The sequence below is a fragment of the Radiomyces spectabilis genome (genome assembly GCF_025331425.1).
Source record: "Radiomyces spectabilis strain NRRL 2753 chromosome Unknown BYT42scaffold_4, whole genome shotgun sequence".
Classification (NCBI taxonomy): Eukaryota; Fungi; Mucoromycota; class Mucoromycetes; order Mucorales; family Radiomycetaceae; genus Radiomyces; species Radiomyces spectabilis.
Window position 1 is genome coordinate 116572 of NW_026251929.1, and position 17476 is coordinate 134047.

General features: G+C 44.1%; 7 protein-coding genes across 7 annotated transcripts; 2 read left to right on the forward strand and 5 right to left on the reverse strand.

Moving 5' to 3' along the window:
• Positions 1-217: 217 nt before the first annotated feature.
• On the reverse strand, positions 218-1672 carry BYT42DRAFT_592601 (DNA repair protein RAD51; the record flags this gene model as incomplete). Its single annotated transcript, XM_051570632.1, has 7 exons — positions 218-466; positions 532-661; positions 743-856; positions 956-1142; positions 1197-1307; positions 1378-1522; positions 1589-1672. 7 exons carry the CDS (start codon positions 1670-1672, stop codon positions 218-220), a joined length of 1020 nt encoding a protein of 339 aa, XP_051424924.1.
• Positions 1673-1895: 223 nt separating this feature from the next.
• On the reverse strand, positions 1896-3818 carry BYT42DRAFT_561844 (uncharacterized protein). Its single transcript, XM_051567403.1, has 4 exons — positions 3484-3818; positions 2671-3337; positions 2201-2596; positions 1896-2109 (listed from the first exon to the last, which is right to left on the reverse strand). Exons 2-4 carry the CDS (start codon positions 3335-3337, stop codon positions 2000-2002), a joined length of 1173 nt encoding a protein of 390 aa, XP_051424925.1. The 5' UTR covers positions 3484-3818; the 3' UTR covers positions 1896-1999.
• Positions 3819-4428: 610 nt separating this feature from the next.
• On the reverse strand, positions 4429-5261 carry BYT42DRAFT_561847 (uncharacterized protein). Its single transcript, XM_051567404.1, has 2 exons — positions 4652-5261; positions 4429-4576 (listed from the first exon to the last, which is right to left on the reverse strand). The coding sequence occupies exons 1-2, from the start codon at positions 4794-4796 to the stop codon at positions 4503-4505; spliced, it is 219 nt and encodes a 72-aa protein (XP_051424926.1). The 5' UTR covers positions 4797-5261; the 3' UTR covers positions 4429-4502.
• Positions 5262-7966: 2705 nt separating this feature from the next.
• On the reverse strand, positions 7967-9725 carry BYT42DRAFT_493634 (kinase-like domain-containing protein; the record flags this gene model as incomplete). The annotated part of the gene is made up of 8 exons (XM_051564237.1): positions 7967-8208; positions 8294-8410; positions 8488-8553; positions 8623-8673; positions 8745-8823; positions 8886-8961; positions 9028-9179; positions 9288-9725. 8 exons carry the CDS (start codon positions 9723-9725, stop codon positions 7967-7969), a joined length of 1221 nt encoding a protein of 406 aa, XP_051424927.1.
• A 534-nt stretch (positions 9726-10259) lies between these two features.
• Positions 10260-13367, reverse strand: BYT42DRAFT_254136 (uncharacterized protein). The gene is made up of 3 exons (XM_051562719.1): positions 10848-13367; positions 10516-10660; positions 10260-10430 (listed from the first exon to the last, which is right to left on the reverse strand). Exons 1-3 carry the CDS (start codon positions 13035-13037, stop codon positions 10399-10401), a joined length of 2367 nt encoding a protein of 788 aa, XP_051424928.1. The 5' UTR covers positions 13038-13367; the 3' UTR covers positions 10260-10398.
• A 1812-nt stretch (positions 13368-15179) lies between these two features.
• On the forward strand, positions 15180-15453 carry BYT42DRAFT_561856 (uncharacterized protein). Its single transcript, XM_051567405.1, has one exon. It carries the CDS (start codon positions 15206-15208, stop codon positions 15365-15367), a length of 162 nt encoding a protein of 53 aa, XP_051424929.1. The 5' UTR covers positions 15180-15205; the 3' UTR covers positions 15368-15453.
• Positions 15325-17351, forward strand: BYT42DRAFT_561864 (uncharacterized protein). The gene is made up of 7 exons (XM_051567406.1): positions 15325-15347; positions 15431-15478; positions 15569-16084; positions 16158-16297; positions 16390-16663; positions 16741-16920; positions 16996-17351. Exons 3-7 carry the CDS (start codon positions 15695-15697, stop codon positions 17110-17112), a joined length of 1101 nt encoding a protein of 366 aa, XP_051424930.1. The 5' UTR covers positions 15325-15347; positions 15431-15478; positions 15569-15694; the 3' UTR covers positions 17113-17351.
• The last annotated feature ends 125 nt before the right edge of the window (positions 17352-17476 follow it).

Here is a 17476-nt window from a genome sequence, read left to right on the forward strand (position 1 = left end):
CAAATAACCAGACCCTGAAAATCGTCTAACTTGCTTCCTATTATGTAGCTCTATATTCAATCTGTGTCTCTCTCTTTCCCTTTCTCCTTCCTTTCTTTCCTTTCAAAATGTGTATACAGTATAAAGAGATATCATCGCATTGTTATTAATGACAGGCGACGTGCAACGAGAAAAGAAATCATTCAAGTATCATGTTTTATCCTTTTTTTTTTTTTTTTTACTCGCGTATGTCGCCAATGCCGTCCTCTAGAATAGCGAACATGCCTTCACTTTCTGGTAATGAAGGGGAATCGTAGATTTTGCATATTCTGTTCTCGTTTTGCCCTTTGCGTAAATAGAGCCGAGTGCAAGCTGTGTGAGCCATGACATGGCCACCGGCAGGTTTCTTTGGATCCACATTAAACATGGAAGCCGATCCGTCCGCTTGAGCAATCATTTGATTGGTAATCACGACCGCGACTCCAAACTAAAAAATCAAGTACGAAATGAATAAATTTCGTGGGTCTCCTCCGTTTTATTCCTTTCAATTACCTCATCGGCAATCCTTTGTAACTGACGCAGAAAACGAGCCAAATGCATCTGACGGGCAGAAAGTTCACCTCGACCAGAATAATCGGTACGGTATAGCGATATAGCGCTGTCGACGATCAACAGTGCGCACCTTTGAGTCAAAGAAAACAAAAAGCGGGTTAGTATACAAGTATTCGCACGCCGCAAACGTAAACGTAATAGAAGCACTTACCGTGTTTCTGCCATCAGTGCAGATGCATGCACCAAGAGCGCCAATTGATGGTCCGCGTTATAAGCTCGTGCGCATGCAATGTTGTTCAGAGTTTCCTCGGTATCCCGCTGATATCTGGGACAAGAGTGATCACCACGTTTTCACTTAATGCTGTTCAAATGTTTTTTTTTTTTTTTTTTTTTTTTTTTTACCCTCAAGGAAAGATAGCCCTACCTTTGAGCTGTAGCAAGGATGCGGCTTGGTCGAAAGGTTCCTTCGGTGTCGATATAGACGCAATGGCCTTCTCCTCCGCCAAGGCCAACAGGCAATTGACAGGTCACTGCAAGGGTGTGACACAGCTGTGTTTTGCCTGTTCTGAATTCGCCAAAGATCTCTGTAATGGATCCGGTCTCGATACCGCCTTAAAAAGCTGCGATCAGTGTCCAGAGCACCTGTAAACATAAAGGTTGCTCACCCCCCAACAGTTTATCGAGCTCCTTGGATCCTGTGGTGATGTGGATCATTTCACTTCGACGGACATGGATATCCAGGCCTGTCGAAAATCCGATATCAATAAGTACGATGGCTGAAAAATTGAAGAGACCCGATGATATGCATTAATGGCACCGTCAACCACGGATTCTGTTTCAGCTGACCTTCTTTCATGATTTTTTCCACTTTGATGTCAGATAAGCCTTTCACCCTAATCAAATTCTTTTTCGGCGAATACGCTACGGATTCAATCGTGTAATAACCGGCATCTTTCAATTTCTTGATATCCGCAGCAGACACGCCGCAGTTCTAAATAATACAGTAATCGAAACGCTCAACACATCACCCATATTGCTGACGCAGGAACCTCTCTACCTCCAATATTTCTATCAGCATCACCGAACTCGTATCTTGACCTTTTCCTTCTTCTCCTTCTTCTCCTTCTTTGATGACTTCCATGTTGGTGGGCGACTGTCTGTCTTTTGTGGAGAAGGTCGAATCCTCGGCATAATCTTCCTCTACCGATGCTGAGGATGCTGAGGATATCTGCAGTTGACTTTCAGACATAGAAAATCAGAGTATTTTTTCTATTGGGGGATTCCAAAAGAAAAGGAAGAAGAATAAAAAGAGTGACGGTTCAATTTATGTGCTTGCCGTCAAAAGGATGGAACATGAAATGACTGTCCGTTTTCGTTTTCTTTTTTATTAGGTTGTTCGGATTATATATATTCAAAGGGGAGAAACCAGCAAGATTAGCAACAAAAAAAAAGTTAAAAGGCAAGATAATTATAATTCAGCGTGCGATGGTGATGGATGAGGAGGTGTAAGTGGATAAATAGGATAGTGAACGGTGTAATCCATGGCTGTGGTGGCAAATGTACGTCGTGAAAGTTGATCTGTAGGGAAAAGGAAGTCGGCATCATGAGTTTAGATGGAAAGGGAAAAATGTTGCACAAACGATAATTTGATCGCACAACCATGACTTACCCATTAAGCTAGGAATCGGCGCGGCATATTTCCACTCCATATCGACGGGCGGTGTCACACAACTGTTAGAGGCCTGATCAACAGGCGTGGTGGACTTTGACCAGAATGGCGTGCCAATGTCGGACGAGGGAGAAGATACATTAGGCGTAGACATGGACGGTTGCATGGAGGGAGGAGGCATGCTCGATGAATTCGAAGTAGACGAAGTAGATGAGGACGAAGGAGATAAGGATAAATTCAGCATCGACGACGTCAAAGGCTGAGTCGCTGTATGGTGCGACGAGCTTTGTCGCAAAATACGACCTGGTCGAGAAGGCGAAGACGGTGAAGGTGGCGAGGGCTGATGCGGACTGGCAGGAGGCGAGACAGGTGTGGCTTTTCTAGTCAAGGCATCCCCTAAAACCAAAAAAACAGAAGTCAAACCTGCATTTAGTAAACTAGCCAACTGGTATGAAATGAATTTATCTTACCTCGTTTGGTAGCTAACGCTGCTCGTAAGTGGACTTGTTCTTTGGCGGCGTTAATCCCCTGAACCGAGTGGCGATGTTGGCGCACCGTTTGCGGTGGTGGTGGAGGATGAGGGGAAGACAACTTTCTGTAGGAACTGGAACTCCAGGTTCGTTCGCATTCTCCATTTTCAAATACTGTGGTGCTTTGTGATAATGGACTGGGGGAAAAGGCGGTCATCAATCTTTCAATACGTCGCAGTCTGTCTTCAATGCGATCGATCGCTTCATTGTCACCAGGAGCTGGGGGATTCGCGGCGTTGGCCAACGAAGCGCGTTTACGGCGTTCCGAGTTGTTGACACATTCAATCCCGTTGGCAGCACAGAAGCTGCAAGGGCTTCCACCATCGCATTTGGTTTTTCGACGACGGCACGTTTCGCATGCAGACCCACTACTCAAACGACGGGCACTGCTGGTGGTGAAAACACTTCTTGGATGATCAGAAATAACGCTGTAAACACATTCCATCCCCGTATCTAGACATGCATTGCATGGTCTTTGGCCGTTGCAGAGCCTTTTACGACGTTTGCACGGTTCGCAGGCTCGGAGAGACGAGCATCGTTCCACCAGCAAATTTCGGCTTGGACTGGGATTGGTCAATTTGCGACTAACGGGCGGACTTGATGGCATCTATTTTTTTTTGAGTGGGTTCCAATGATCACAGAACGGAGAAAAATAAATGTCGTAATGGGAACGGCGACATACAAAGGCAACAGAACAATCATGAATGAGTATGGACTGTCAAAGGAAAAAAATAAGGTTTCAATCCACTTTACCTCTTGTTTGATCGTTTGTAAAATGTGTTTGATTGGTATGTGAACGCGTGGTCAAAAATAAGAACCAGAAAGAAGATGAATAATCACAAGAAAAAAAATGGACAAAGAATGTGGGAGATTGGAGTGGAGAGGGACAAGATCAAATGATGGTGGTTTTCACGTCTTGCGAATACACAGCAGAGAGAATTAAAGAAAAAAATGAAAAGGAAAGAAGCGAAAAGACAGCTGGAGGATTTAATACTATGAATAAAGAAAACGAAACAAAGGACGAAGAAAAGGGATCCAAGCAGGCGGATGGTGAGAAGGCAAAGAAAAAAAAGGGAAAAAAGGAAAAAGGCCAAGCGTCAGTGTGAGCGGGAAACGAAAAGCATACCATCGGTGCACATCCGGACCCGAGTGGCGAAAGATATACCAAATATGGGGTGGAGGGTTACAGGACCCGTTGACTCGTTTATACGATGATTTAGAGTTTTTTTTTGGCCTTAAAAAAATGGCCCACCGGAAAAAGAGATAATAGGACGGAAACCGGGGTTCCAACTCTATCTGTATGCCTTAGACCGAACCAATCTGACGCCGGTAAATCAAGAAGATCGGTGGGATTGCCTTGTCGCTGGTTGCCGTTTTCGGTTGAATCAGAATACAAATGGGGTAAATGCTGGACCAATAAATAGACTCTGTTCTAAAGTACCTGAAAGAAACCGTTCAAGCCTAATCCTTCTTAACTTCTCCATGTGTGGATCTTCCTTATTTTGATACAAGGTGATACATTGTGTATGAGAAGTCCTGCTCTGAACCGAGAGCCCTCCTCTTAACCCATTACAGACATAGATCATGGCGCACCTTGTGTTACAATGATCACTGATCGGAAAACAACTGTCTCCCCCTACTTTAGATTATAATTCCCTTCTCGTATCATCGTTATAGATACCTGACTCCACTTGAAAAAAAAAAAAAAAAAAAAAAAAAAAAAGATAAGGCTACAGCAAAGTTGTCTTGTTCGCGTGTGAAAAAAAAGGGAATCAAGACAATGAAAAGAATGTCTTGGTGAAATAAAAACATGTCCCAATAAAAAGGGGAGGCCCGACTTTCCTAACTGTCATCTTGTCAAAATAAAGAAAATCCATGTCTCTTTTTGTTTATGTGTTTTGACGGTTTCATTAACATTTACCACAGTGATTCCTTAAATCTCTTTTGGGGGGAAAAGGGGGTTGATTTTCACACCGTCTGTGCACCATGAGGATTGCGTAGAACCATCGGCATTCTTTATGGAAGCCTAAAAGAATACAGAAGATCGCTAGGCTACTCGTCGTCATTTCTGTTTCAGTTTGTCCCGCTTTGCAAGCCTATCAGCGATCATCATGCTAGCATGTCATGATAACGAATGCAACCCAAACGGAGTCCGTTTTTCATTTCTACAGCATGGTTCCTGGCTGCTTTTCTTTTACTGATAAAAATAGCAAAGGTAACCACATAACAAAAGGATGAAAGTGGGTGGTCGAAGCTTAAAACATTCAGGTAAACAAAGTGTTGATGGTCAAAATGTAACCGTCAGGACCAGCGCAATCTTAGTGCAACAGCGCGGGGAGGAATTCCGATCTTCTGTTTCCACGATTGTGTCGCCATGTGACACCCCGCGGAGTTCACCTCCCCCACTCGGAGTTCCTTGGTCTGATGAAAACAAAGTACCAACGTGGAAAACCCGCGTTGACATGATGGAAAAACAACCGTCAGTTTGTAGTCAATCATCCACAAAAACGGTAATAATATGCCGCTTATCGACCATTCGAAAATAAATGCTTGTATTTGTTACCTCGTGCTTATTTATATTTTTGGCCGTGTATCTTTATCAGATACAACCACGTTAGCGTGAATGTTCACCCTACTGAAACATTAAAGTAAACGAACGAATGATATTCGTGGGCCAGTTCGGAAAGTGCAGCAAACCAAATGAAATAAAAGCATTATCCGACGGAGTGTCAATTGAAAGTACAAAAGCAAAAAGAAGCTATTATCACGATCGACCGAACCTATAATTGTTCGCTATTTGGCAACTTTTTTGAATGCAGAACCGGGAGGACCAGGCGCACAATCCAAACGGCGGGCAATTCACACACAGTCCTTTTTTCAAAGCCCAATGTTTGGCTTGGAAAATGAGCATGCGCTCGTGCCAGCTGCAGTTCCTCGTTCCCGTCTCGGATGTCTGCAAGTGGACTTCAATGCCCAACTTTTGTGCCCGAGAAGCTTTTCCACGGTGTTCCTTTGTTGTTCATCCTGTGGGCACATTGCGATCCATCGATCACATCTCTTTTTTTTACGGGAGTTGTGGGATAATCGGTGGCGAGGATAAACTTTTTCCGATTTCTATTTCGAGAAATTCACTCTTATTATTCCAGGTCATGGGGATCGCGACCATTGGGTGCCTACTTGTGATATCCAATAGAGATGACATCTATCATTAGTGAGAAGTTTCAGCTAGCTTATTTTACCGTCACCGTTCCCATGATCTTGGGAAAAAAAAAGAAAAGGGTCGCCCTTATTTCACAGCTATTCATTGTCATCGCCTGCACGACAATTTAAAGGAACTTGATGATGAAATCAACTCGCATGTATAGTAGTAATATCCTTTTATTGATAATGATATGCCAATAACAAACGATGATGCTTTCCGTATGAAAAAGCATATACCACTATAGCTGATGATTTTCCTCAAGTTATTGTCGGAAGGCTGCACCAACTGAGCCGTGCCAGATTTCTGTGTGTTACTGGCAACTGCCTGCCATAATTGGATATTCTTCGTCATACGTCGCACGTCACATAAAGATGTACTCGGCCGGAACGGCAGAGGAAGATCGTGGATCACAGAGCATCCAGTCACCTTATGACTACTTCGTCATCTAGCATCCAGTGACGTTATGAGTCATTAGTATCTTTTTTTTTTTTTTTTAGCTTTGAGTTAGGGTGGAGGTGCCGCAAATCCATTGACAGAGATCGTGAGATAGAGTGACACGTGAAACGGGTTGTTGCTGGACTAGTTCTTCATCACTCGGATCTTTTTTAAGTGCCATACTGACTACCACCCGGGGATGGGGATGCCTTACCTTGCAATCAGTCGATCCACCGCATCGCCCTTTTTATCTTTAAGATTAACGACGACTTTGTTTTTCCCCCATACGAAACGTTCTTTTCCAATGACAAAAAGAGAAAAAAGAAGAGAATTGTTAGGCACCAAATAGGGTGCTGTAAGCGGAATGACGGCATGGGGCCTGATTTAATCAATTGCACACAAATTGATTGCACCACGTTAAACAGTTTGCTCGTTTCCAACTTGAAGCTTGCTCCATTTGGATCATGCTTTCATTCATTCTAACCTTGGTGCACTCTTTAAGGAAGCATACCATTATCAATATGTCTCCTTCAAAATCAAAGTGAATTCAAGCTATCCAAATGGCAGCGACGACCGATGGAAAAGGGAGATATCGCCTCAAACTGTTCCTGGTAGATGAAGACGATGTCTCTATTGTCTAACATACATCAAGAAAAAGATGGCATGTTTCTTCTCCCGTCGCCTTGTGCTATATTAGAATGCGGTATCATTGCATGAAACAGTCGCATAAAAGGTGGCAGGCACATTAAAAAATTGATCGGCTTATGTCTGGTTATACAGGTGTGGTTTCCTGTCATAACTGAAACTGATCGAATTCCTGACATACAGATGCACGACTGCAGACATGACAACACATAGGAAGTCGATGCAAAGAGCGGAATACCACAATAATGACTCGGCATTAGAAAAAAGTCCATTCTTTACCCCGAATTCTGGTGATGTCAAAATCAAAGAGATTAACCTCATTAAAATAATGGCTCGCTGTCTTTTTTTCTCGCTAAACAAACTGTATTTTATTATTTTGACGTTATGCGTTACAGTTCTTAACACTGACACGGTTGAAATTTTGGACGTGGAGTTACTGTCGCATAAGGTATTTCATAAAGGCGACTGTGCAAGGTGAGTATGGGGAATTTCTGTTATTATCACAGAGCCTAATTTTTCAGTCACAGCTGGAAAATGACCAAAAAAAGCACCGCTTACCTTTGAACTCTTCACAACCAACAAAAAACTAGTTTTTAGTTTATGACAGGAGACTGCGCTGTTTATAATGACATTTACAAGTGAAGGTGAGTGTGCAAATTTTGGTTTTATGACATCTTGTTGCAATGAAAAGTATTCTTTTCGGGTTTACTGGCTCACTGAGTCAAAGACCATACTTCTACTTATGAGTGCTCAGTGCTACATATAGTTCTTTATAGGTACTATCCTGGAGATGACAGTAGTTGAATATTCATTATATGCATGTGATTGATTGGATTATGCGTCGCGTTGAAAAATTGCACGCCGTGATTTACGGGTGGAGATGATTGGGTTTTTTGCGAGCTGTAGTTCTTTTTGCTTTTATTTTATTTATGAGTGTTGATAGGGTTCAGCGACTTAGGATGGGGCTGCCGGTGGTGCGGGCGGTTTGTTGTGTTTGGCGATGTATTCATAAATCCATTCATGCCTTAGTGCTTCTGCAGGTGTCATGCGCCGTTCCGGATCCCAATCAAGACAACGACTCACAAAGTCCAAGAATAACGTATCGTGGCAACGCATCGCATGAGATAAAGTTTTGTGTCCAGGGCGCCGCTTTTTGCCTCTGGAATTGGGTATAATGCGTGGATTGCCATGGGAATCTAAATTCGTCGCCAAACGCCAACCAGGGAAAAATTGTCAGCTGCACTGCATCCGTGTAACAATGCCCAAAGCGTCAATACTTACCAAAGAACAATTTTCGTCGAGCGCTCTGCTCAATCAAGTACATATCAGGGACACCCATTACTTCCATAATACATGCCAGCTGTTCTTGCTCATTTTCGCCTGGGAAGAGTGGCACACCTAACGCCATTGAAGACAAGACAAAATTTCAAGTTCAAAAGATCGCTCTCATGTTTTGTTGTGGATTTCTCACTTACCAGTGTATAATTCTGCCAAGATACATCCCAGACTCCACATATCAATGGCCATATTATAATTCATGCCTGCAGCAAGTATGATATGAGTCCGCTGTTTTCTCTATCGAAATGTTTGCTAAGGGTTGATTCGCTTACCAAGGATGATTTCTGGCGAACGATAGAATCGACTCTGGATATATGTGTAGACTACGTTATGACACGCAATCCACGTTAGCGTCGTATAGAGACAATAATCGAACTGAACCACACCACGTTACCTCGTTCGCTTTCTAAGCAGCTACTACCAAAATCAATTACTTTGATTGTGCTTTTGGTGGGATGTTTGAGGAGAATGTTCTGAAGAAGATTCACGTAAATATGGATTTGGTCATAGATGGATATATTTTCCATAACAATACCTCTGGTTTTAAATCACAATGAACGACACCATGATCATATAATAAATTAAGCGATTGTAACAATTGATAAGTAAATCTAGTAATTAAACAAAATCATTAGTAAAGCCAAGAGTAGATCGGGGGAACTTTTTTTTTTTTTTACCTTCGAATCAGATTCACCGTAAAACCTTTGAAATTATGACTTTTGATAAACTCATAGAGATTGATGCTTAGACATTCACAAGCAATGCATAAATGGTTGCGGAAATAGAAATAGTCCGTCATTCTCACATTGTGGTGGGTATCCTCAGGATCCTACAATAATGGAGGATGAAGTTCAACATACATCTTCCATCATCGCTCACCACCCTCACCGCTCACCGCTTATCTCCTAGCCCAATCGCCTAGGCATTGCGTACTTACCCAGTCCACCAGCTTTTTGAGGATTTTGACTTCGGTTAATGCTTGTGCATGGAATCGTTTTTTGTTTCGGATAAGTTTGATGGCAACGGTGGATCGAGTTTTGTGATCAAAGCATTTGACGACTTGGCCAAAAGAACCGCGACCAAGCTCTTCCAATACTTCGTATCGATATCCCAGATGGTCCTGCATCACCAAATTGTAATCGCCGCGTTCATCATCATATCCAAAATTGCATTCCGGACGGTCCAACGTCGCTTGATGCTTGGCTGCGTGAGGACCAACAAAATACACTTCGGGATAATCTCGAATCTCATGACGTTCATAGACGGACAGATGATGACCATACAATCTTTTGGACGTTTGAGGACTCTTGGGGATACTGCTGTCATCCAATTCCTTTTCCCACAAGAAAGGATCGCTAATTCGTTTGGCTCGCATCAGATCATCTGCCAGTGATTCTTCCAAGTCCAAGTTTTGACTCTTTCTCGTTCGTCGGTCACGCATAAACGAGTAGGACTGCATATCATCGCCATACAATCCGGTCGTGTAATCTTCCTTGATCGCATGCTGCGCTACCATTGCTTGAAGTCGCTCATGCAGGCTCATGGCTCGCAACCGATCTGCGTCATGCCGATTATTAGAAATCAATAGCAACTTCTTCATCCAGTAAATAACAAAATTCTTTTTTCATAATTTTTACCTTTGTCTTTATCAGGAGATTCACCTCCGGTGGTAGATGCCAATGAATTTTTGCGACTGCTGGTAAACAGGGAGCTGGCTCGACTCAAGGTACCAGCACTCGTGACACTTGCTTTGCGTGTTCTCGTGCCCATGGCCGATGTCGAGCCCACGTTGGGTTCTTCAGTGTAGTTGGAGTTTCGATGATTCGCAATGGATAACGACAGTTTGCGAAGAGCCTGCTTCGATGAGGTTTCCACGGTGGCGGCACTTTGCCGTCGAGTGGAAATGGGGCCGGCCCGCGGCGACAGGGTAGTGGGGGCGATTGGCCCACACTTGGGGGAAGCCGGGGTAATGCGAGGAGTTTTCAGTGACGCTCTGCGTTCAGTAGGAATGGCCAGATGGTTTCTGGTAGTGGACGGTTTGGCCTTTGTCAAAGGAACTTCTTCTTCACTGCTGGTGCCACTGTTGGCCGTGGTTGTCAAGCCAGTATCCTGCAGTGTCGATGATTGCGATCCTGAAGGTTTCACTTTTTGCGTAGGCGTGGTACCTGCCATGGATCGTGTGGAGGGGGATTTCGGTACACCTTTACCCGTCGATGATTTTGGAAGCGTCAATCGAATTGGTTCAACCTTCATCGGTGGCAGATGCAATGATTTCACCACTGGCGGCTTGGCAAGATTGCCAGGCAACGTCTATTTTCAAGCCAAGAAAAAATTAAAAAAGAGTGAGACCACCACTGCATGTCCTTCATCTCTCTATATATTTATAAATCCTGTATGCGTGTATGGATGACTCTGGTCTGATTTTCATGATCCAGTGACATCCAGTGGGAATTGGTTGTATTGATCTCTGCCCAGAATAAATGATCAATGATCTTACCTTGCCTCGCTTTCGTACAGTGACGGATTTCTTGGTCTGTGCTTCGTCGGATCCCACGGGTTTGGGTTTTGACATGCGTTTGATATTCATTGGATCGCCTCCACCTAGACTCTTTTTTCGGACAAGAATGGCGGCGTTGACAGAAGGTGCAGTGGGAACGCCTTCTTTCAAGGATTCGGTACGCGACATGCGGCGACCCGCAAGATTATAGAAGCCGCCATCCTCGTCGACCATGGTGACGGACTTTTTCCTTGAACGAGTGGGCGCAACGGAGGAATCTGCATTGGGCGTTTTGCTGGGACTGTGACCGAAATCGGCCAAACAAGGTTTACTAACGGTACGTCGTCGTCGCTGTTGAGTTTGTTTGGCGTCTTCTTCGCTAGATCCCAAACCGCCATAGGTCGAACTGCTGGAGCTGCTGGCTCGGCTCAATGCGTTGGTTTTGCTTTTTCCGTGGTTGGATAGAACCGAGCGGCGTTTGCTGTTGCCAGGCGACCGTATCTCTTCACGGTCACGTTCCGCGGCCAGTGGGCTGCTCACCGTAGGTTCGTCACGACTGTGTCTCCATTTGGGAGAACCGGTTTGTCGCAATGGGGAAGGCGGTGAGCACAGATTGGAATGACGACGTTGTTCGCCAATGGTGGATCGCATGTAGCTTGGCTTGGTGGGTGTAATCGCAAGGGCACCCACTACTGCCGATTTTCGTCGCTCCGTTCGAACGGTCTCGATGGCTGGTTTGAGTGTAGCCCCACTGGACAAGGTGCGCCGACGAGGGGTACGAGGAACAGCGGCTTTCGTGTCGGTAGGTTTAGGTTTTAACGTACGTGGAGTGTCTTCAACCACGGATGACCGTTTGGGCGATTCCGCGGATGAGCCATTCTGATGAAGCGATTTTCGTCGTGGCGAGTCGAGAATGGCGGTCATTTTGGCGGAGCGTACTGAGGACGGTGGCGGTTTGATGGAAGAATGCTCCGTGGCAACCGGTGGGGATGGTGGTGAGCTTAGTAGGGTGGGTTTGATGCGTGGCGAGACATTTGAGGTTTTCTCGGGATACAGACCGAGCTCTTTTTTCGCTAATTTGCGTTCCACAGCCAGAGAATCACGTAATGCATCCGCAAGACGTATAAACCCTCCACCTCCACTTCCTCCCTCTCCTTCCGGTGGTTCCACACGAGATGTCGATTTCACAGACGAATGAGCGGATTTGGCGGCAAGCCTTGGTGACGACGCGTCATTTGCTGATGGCGGATACACGATCGATGGTGGCACATTCGATTTGGTATGGGTGACAATGGAGCCTTGCCGGGCACGGGTATCTTTATCCGACGTCTCACAGGCAAGATCATCGTCCTGGTGCTGGGTAGTAACCGTAGCGTCGGTGCAAGGTTCCTTCCCCGAGTGGAGAGGTTCAGATGGCATCGTCGATGACGGGTTGGAGGATTGCTCAGATACAAGTACGGCTCCCGAAGACACTCGTCGTCGTGCTAAAGATGCTTTAAGTGTAGCGGCTCGACCCGTCAAGTTGTCGTCGTTGGGTGGTTTGGTTTTCAGGGCACGTACGCGTGGCGAAGCCGAAGGAGAATCCGCAACCGTCTGCGCCGTAGTGAAACTACCGCGGCGTAACTGAATGGATGCTAATGTATTTGCTCTCGCTCGAGTGGTAGCCGTGATGGTTCTTGGCGATGACGATTCGGGACCGTCGGCCACGGCAGCACGCGATCTTCGTTGGGACGGTTGTGATTTCGCGGCAGCATCGTACGCATTGGTGCCTAGACTTTTTCGCCGCATGGTAATGGTAGGAGCGTGTTTGGGAGGAGCGTCATTTTCGGCTAGCGACATTTTCCGTGATGCGGGTGCGGATTTTTTGACAACGTCGGCACCCTCCTTCGTGCTGTTACTACTGAGATTCTTTTCGACTTGTGCAAACGCTTCAAAGATTCCATCCCGGGTCATCCCTACTTCGTCTTCTGTGGCGGTCGGATTGGTAGTCTTTCCTGAGCGCGATCGACTACTAGCGGTGGATCTCGCGAATCGGCCGGTATCGATGGAAGGACGACTCGATCTTCTGGCCGCGTTAAATTTGTCGGCAAGGTCGTGGGTTTTTCGTGCCTGTTGTGATCCATGTGCTTGATGTTGCATGTGTATCCACGTCTCGGTAATGTATGGATCGGTAATAGTTGATGATGACATGAACTAAAGTACGAATTCCAGAGAAAAGGAAAAAAAGAAAAGAAAAACCTGGTGGTGAGAAACCTTGATCTGCTGGTTGGCCTTTTTGTTTTTTTTAATACAAAGTCGCAACAAAGAAGGAAGAAGAACGCCAAACAAGAAGCATCAGCAGTAACAAGGAAAAAGGATAGGGAAGCGGTTTTTTCTTTTTGCTCTTTTTGGTTGGGCGGACTTTCTCTTTTGTTTCTTTTTTATCTTTTTTGCTCTTTGTCACTCTTTGATCGTGTGTTGCAGAGTAGTTTTTTCTTTCCTCCGCGCGATGGAGGAATCCTTGTTTGGGAAAGGAGAAAGAGCAGATACAAAAAGAAGAGAAAGCGGTTAAAAAGTAAAAGAAAGAAAGAAAGAAAGAAAGAAAGAGAGGGAGGGAAAAGAATCAAAAAAAAAGGAAAGGATCAGTCACGGAAGGTTTAGAAATATATGAATACAAATACGATGATATGCATAAGAACGGTTGCTTGGACAACCAACGAATTTTTTTTTGATTGATTGTTCGGTGATACTCACTTTTGGTTTAGTTTTTGCTGTTCACGAGGGGATAACAAGCGATGACAGAATAGAAAGGGAAAATATACACACACGAATTGACTGAAGGAGCCCCAAATAGAAAAAAAGTTTGAAAGACAGCAGATAGTTAGAATGGGCTACTCCACGGCCACCATAATCATCAACCGATTCACGTTTCTCACCAGTCCGTTCAACCGTATTGCAACAGTAGCAAAAGCGTTATGTATAAGGAATAATGAAACAACCAGACGATAAGAGAAAAAAAAGGAACAGAGCACGCAGGACAGATTCAAGATGAGCCGCAATGAAGCTCAGTAAGAGTTGAATGGCCGGGTTGGTGTGGGAAAATGGTGCTGTACAAAAAGGGCCAAATGAAGAAAAAAAAAAGCGTTTATCTTTCTGTCTGCAAAAGAAAAATATAAAGACCAAGAAAAGAGGACAGACGCCGATAAAAAAAAAAAAAAAAAGAAAAAAAAGGAAATAGGTGGTGATAGCCAAGAATATACAAGCACACCAAAAAAAAAAAAATAACAGTGAAAGGAGAAAAGACCAATCTTTATAAAAAGCCCACTGTCTGTGGGTCAAACCAAACGAGAAATAGGGGTTACATCGTCACTGTCAAAAATAATAGAAAAAAAAGCAAGCTGTGTAACGATGATTCTCTATTCCATACAGCCTTCACATGTTGTGAATTGAGAACACCCAATTCAAAACAATAACATTTGCTGTTTGCAGAGAGTTTATGAGGTCCCCCCCCATCTTTCTTTTATTCCCTTGTCCGTTTTACAAAAAGGTCTTTTGGTTACCACGCTTTTTTTTACCATCCAAAAACAATCGCATTTGTATCAGTGCGGTCATCATCGTTGCACATTGTAGCTCAGAATGGGCACGATCATCCATATCACCTACGAGCCCAAGTGGACGATCTTCTCCCTAAAAAAATAAAAAATAAACAGCATTATATCGGACGCAAACCTTCAAGTGACCACCAAAGAAAAAGCACAAGCCCCCTGTCATATTGCGCAAGGCGCCACTTGCTTTTAGACCTTGCTTCGTAGTGGTGCCGGGCACGTTCCGAGTTCATGGAAATGCATTATTGCTATGCACCCATTGCAATAAAGTATCCATTACTACACTAATCCTTGGCGACAGCATACATATTTTTTTACACTAGACGGAATTTCTAATCTGCTGCTTAACTTTGTTTGCAAGTAGATGGCGCGTTCATATATGGCGTGACTAAAAAGGCAACCTTTAGTGTCGTACCTTTTCTTGTTCCTCTCAGCACTCCGTTATTGGTAGACTGCAATTGGACCAATCTTAATTTATCCCACTGCAGAACACGAATGGGCCCACTTGCAGGATTCAAGGGTAGCCCACCAAGTCGATGAACTTTTTCGCTTTTTTTTTTTTTCCCCTCAGGAACCAAACAACACGGAGCACTGGAATCTCGTTCTACACAACGTCATTGCAATAAATCGTAATTATGAATCTGTAAGGCCGATGGCTGCCAATAGAAATGATAAAAATAAAGTATAAAGATAGCTTATAAATAGATTAGTTTTTTTTGTCGTACCATTCATTCATAATTTAGGGTTCTTTTTTTTTTTTTTCCTTGGTCAATAATGACGGACACGCATGCCATGGCAACTTCATTGCCTGCCATAAAGTGTTCCGATTGTCAAGCAGAAGTTCAACTGCACCATATGAGCATCCACGTTTGCGGGAAACCTAGAATGCTCAATAAACCAGCCCCAATAGATACTTGTAAGATGCATTCCACTTGATGTTCATTCGCACATCGATCCTCTTGCAACGCCATTCCTCATTCGTTAACGCGATTCAAAAAGTCTTTATCCATGCTTCTGAAACCATAGACAAGCCTTCTCCTCTAGATAGTAAGTGATAAATCCATACGCAACGTATTTATTTACGTGAATAGATGAATTAATGGAATGGATGTGATCTGTTTACTGTGTTATTCACAGCTCCAGGTGCTCTTCTCAGCAGTTCTCCAAACAGCGAAAAGGTGAGCTCTACAAACCAATTCAATCATTCATGTTGCCCTGGAAATCGTTGAAAGTGTCAATTGATTAAAAGCTCTCTAGACGGCAATGATTTCGCCTATAAAATCACCGGCATCATCCGGAAAAGGTGGCAATCCATCATTTGCCGGAGCAGGAGAAGACAGTTCTGTCAATAGTACATCATCTACCCGCATGATAAAACCCAGTATATCTACTCTCATTCAAAGAACGCGGTCAATTTCCATCGACTCTCCTTCACCACAAACACCACAAAATGATTTTCTCGGGTTGCGGTTCAAGATATTTGAAAATGAACGCATGATCCGATCGGAAGCTGCGGCTCAGCCTCCGGAAGGGGCTCATCCGCCCTCTCCTTCTCCTCATCATCCTTATCGACGAGCTCCTATGACGGATACATGCAATCGATGCCGACGAAAAGTACGTACAGACGATCAGCCTGTATCAGTAGCGAACAAAGTAAAGTATCATGACCCGTCTCTCCTTCCACCATCATACAAGTGGGGCCATCTACTCAGATACTTGTCGGTAGACCTATCACCGTGCATGTTACTCCTGTTTCTTTTGCCGCACACAACTCGATCTATCGGTATCACCTTTACAAATTCAAGGCAATATTTACTGCCAAAAAGATTATGATCTCGCGGTTAGAAAACCAGCATGTACAGCTTGGTAAGTGGTCCCATTGTCCATTTCTTTTTTTTTCTTTTTTCTGACGCCCATTGATTAAATTTTGGCGGTTTGATGTAATTGACTTGCTTCAGTGAAATGCCAATCGAGCCGCATATCCGGCCGATCCGGGCTCTTGGTCGTTACTACCATCCAGAACATATTCGATGCTTCCATTGCCGTAAAACCATCGATCCCGACATGACCGGCCTCGTCGAACGCAAAGGCAAATTCTTTTGTCGACCGGATTTTAATCTATTATACTTGCCCAAATGCCAAGCTTGCAAACGAGCGGTGGAAAAGGAAGCTGTGTCGTCCAAGGACGGTAAACTCCAAGGCAAGTGGCACAAACATTGTTTCCGTTGTCAAGTAAGTTACGGCTCTTTATTCGCTTGCAATCTTAATCTTATCATCCACCTTTTTCCGCATGGATATGAATACAATAGCTATGTCATTGTTCTTTTCCAAATAATGTCTTTTACATCTACGAAAATGCACCTTATTGTCGACGAGATTACCATCAGTTGAATGGATCACTGTGCCATGCGTGTGATGAACCGGTGGAAGGACGGTGTGCCGAGACCCAGGAAGGCTGGCGGTTTCATCCACAGTGCTTTACCTGCTCTGTAAGTAGATCTAACCATACCTTCCCCCCCAAGAGGGTCGGTGAGACCCACCATACTTACCATATTTCGTCTCAGGTTTGCCATAGTGGAATCCGCGAAACGATCTATTACGTACATGAAGGCAAACTTATGTGTTTTCAAGATCGTAACATCCGAGCTGAGAGACGTCATACTCGATTCTCAATGGCCTAAATCTCTTGGATTTCTCAAACCCTTCATAACCGTACTATGTACTTACTGTATATTTTTTTTTTGGTTCTCATAATTCTAACATTTGATCCACTGTGGGAAAGTGGCTCCGCTGACAATTCACCTGAAATACATTTATTTAACTCTTGAGGCAACGTGAAATGTTTGTTAAAGTCTTGTTAAATCTGCTGTATTGAATTGTGCCGCTGAAACGGTCTGGAGTGCTCGTTGATGGGTAACTTTCTACCTGTGTATATCGAATGCACCTTAATATATAATACTCGGTGTCACAATTTATGTTGTGCCTAAGCAATTGCTGCTGGAAAGTTTTTAAAGTGATGACTGTTTGCTTGTCTTTTACATACTG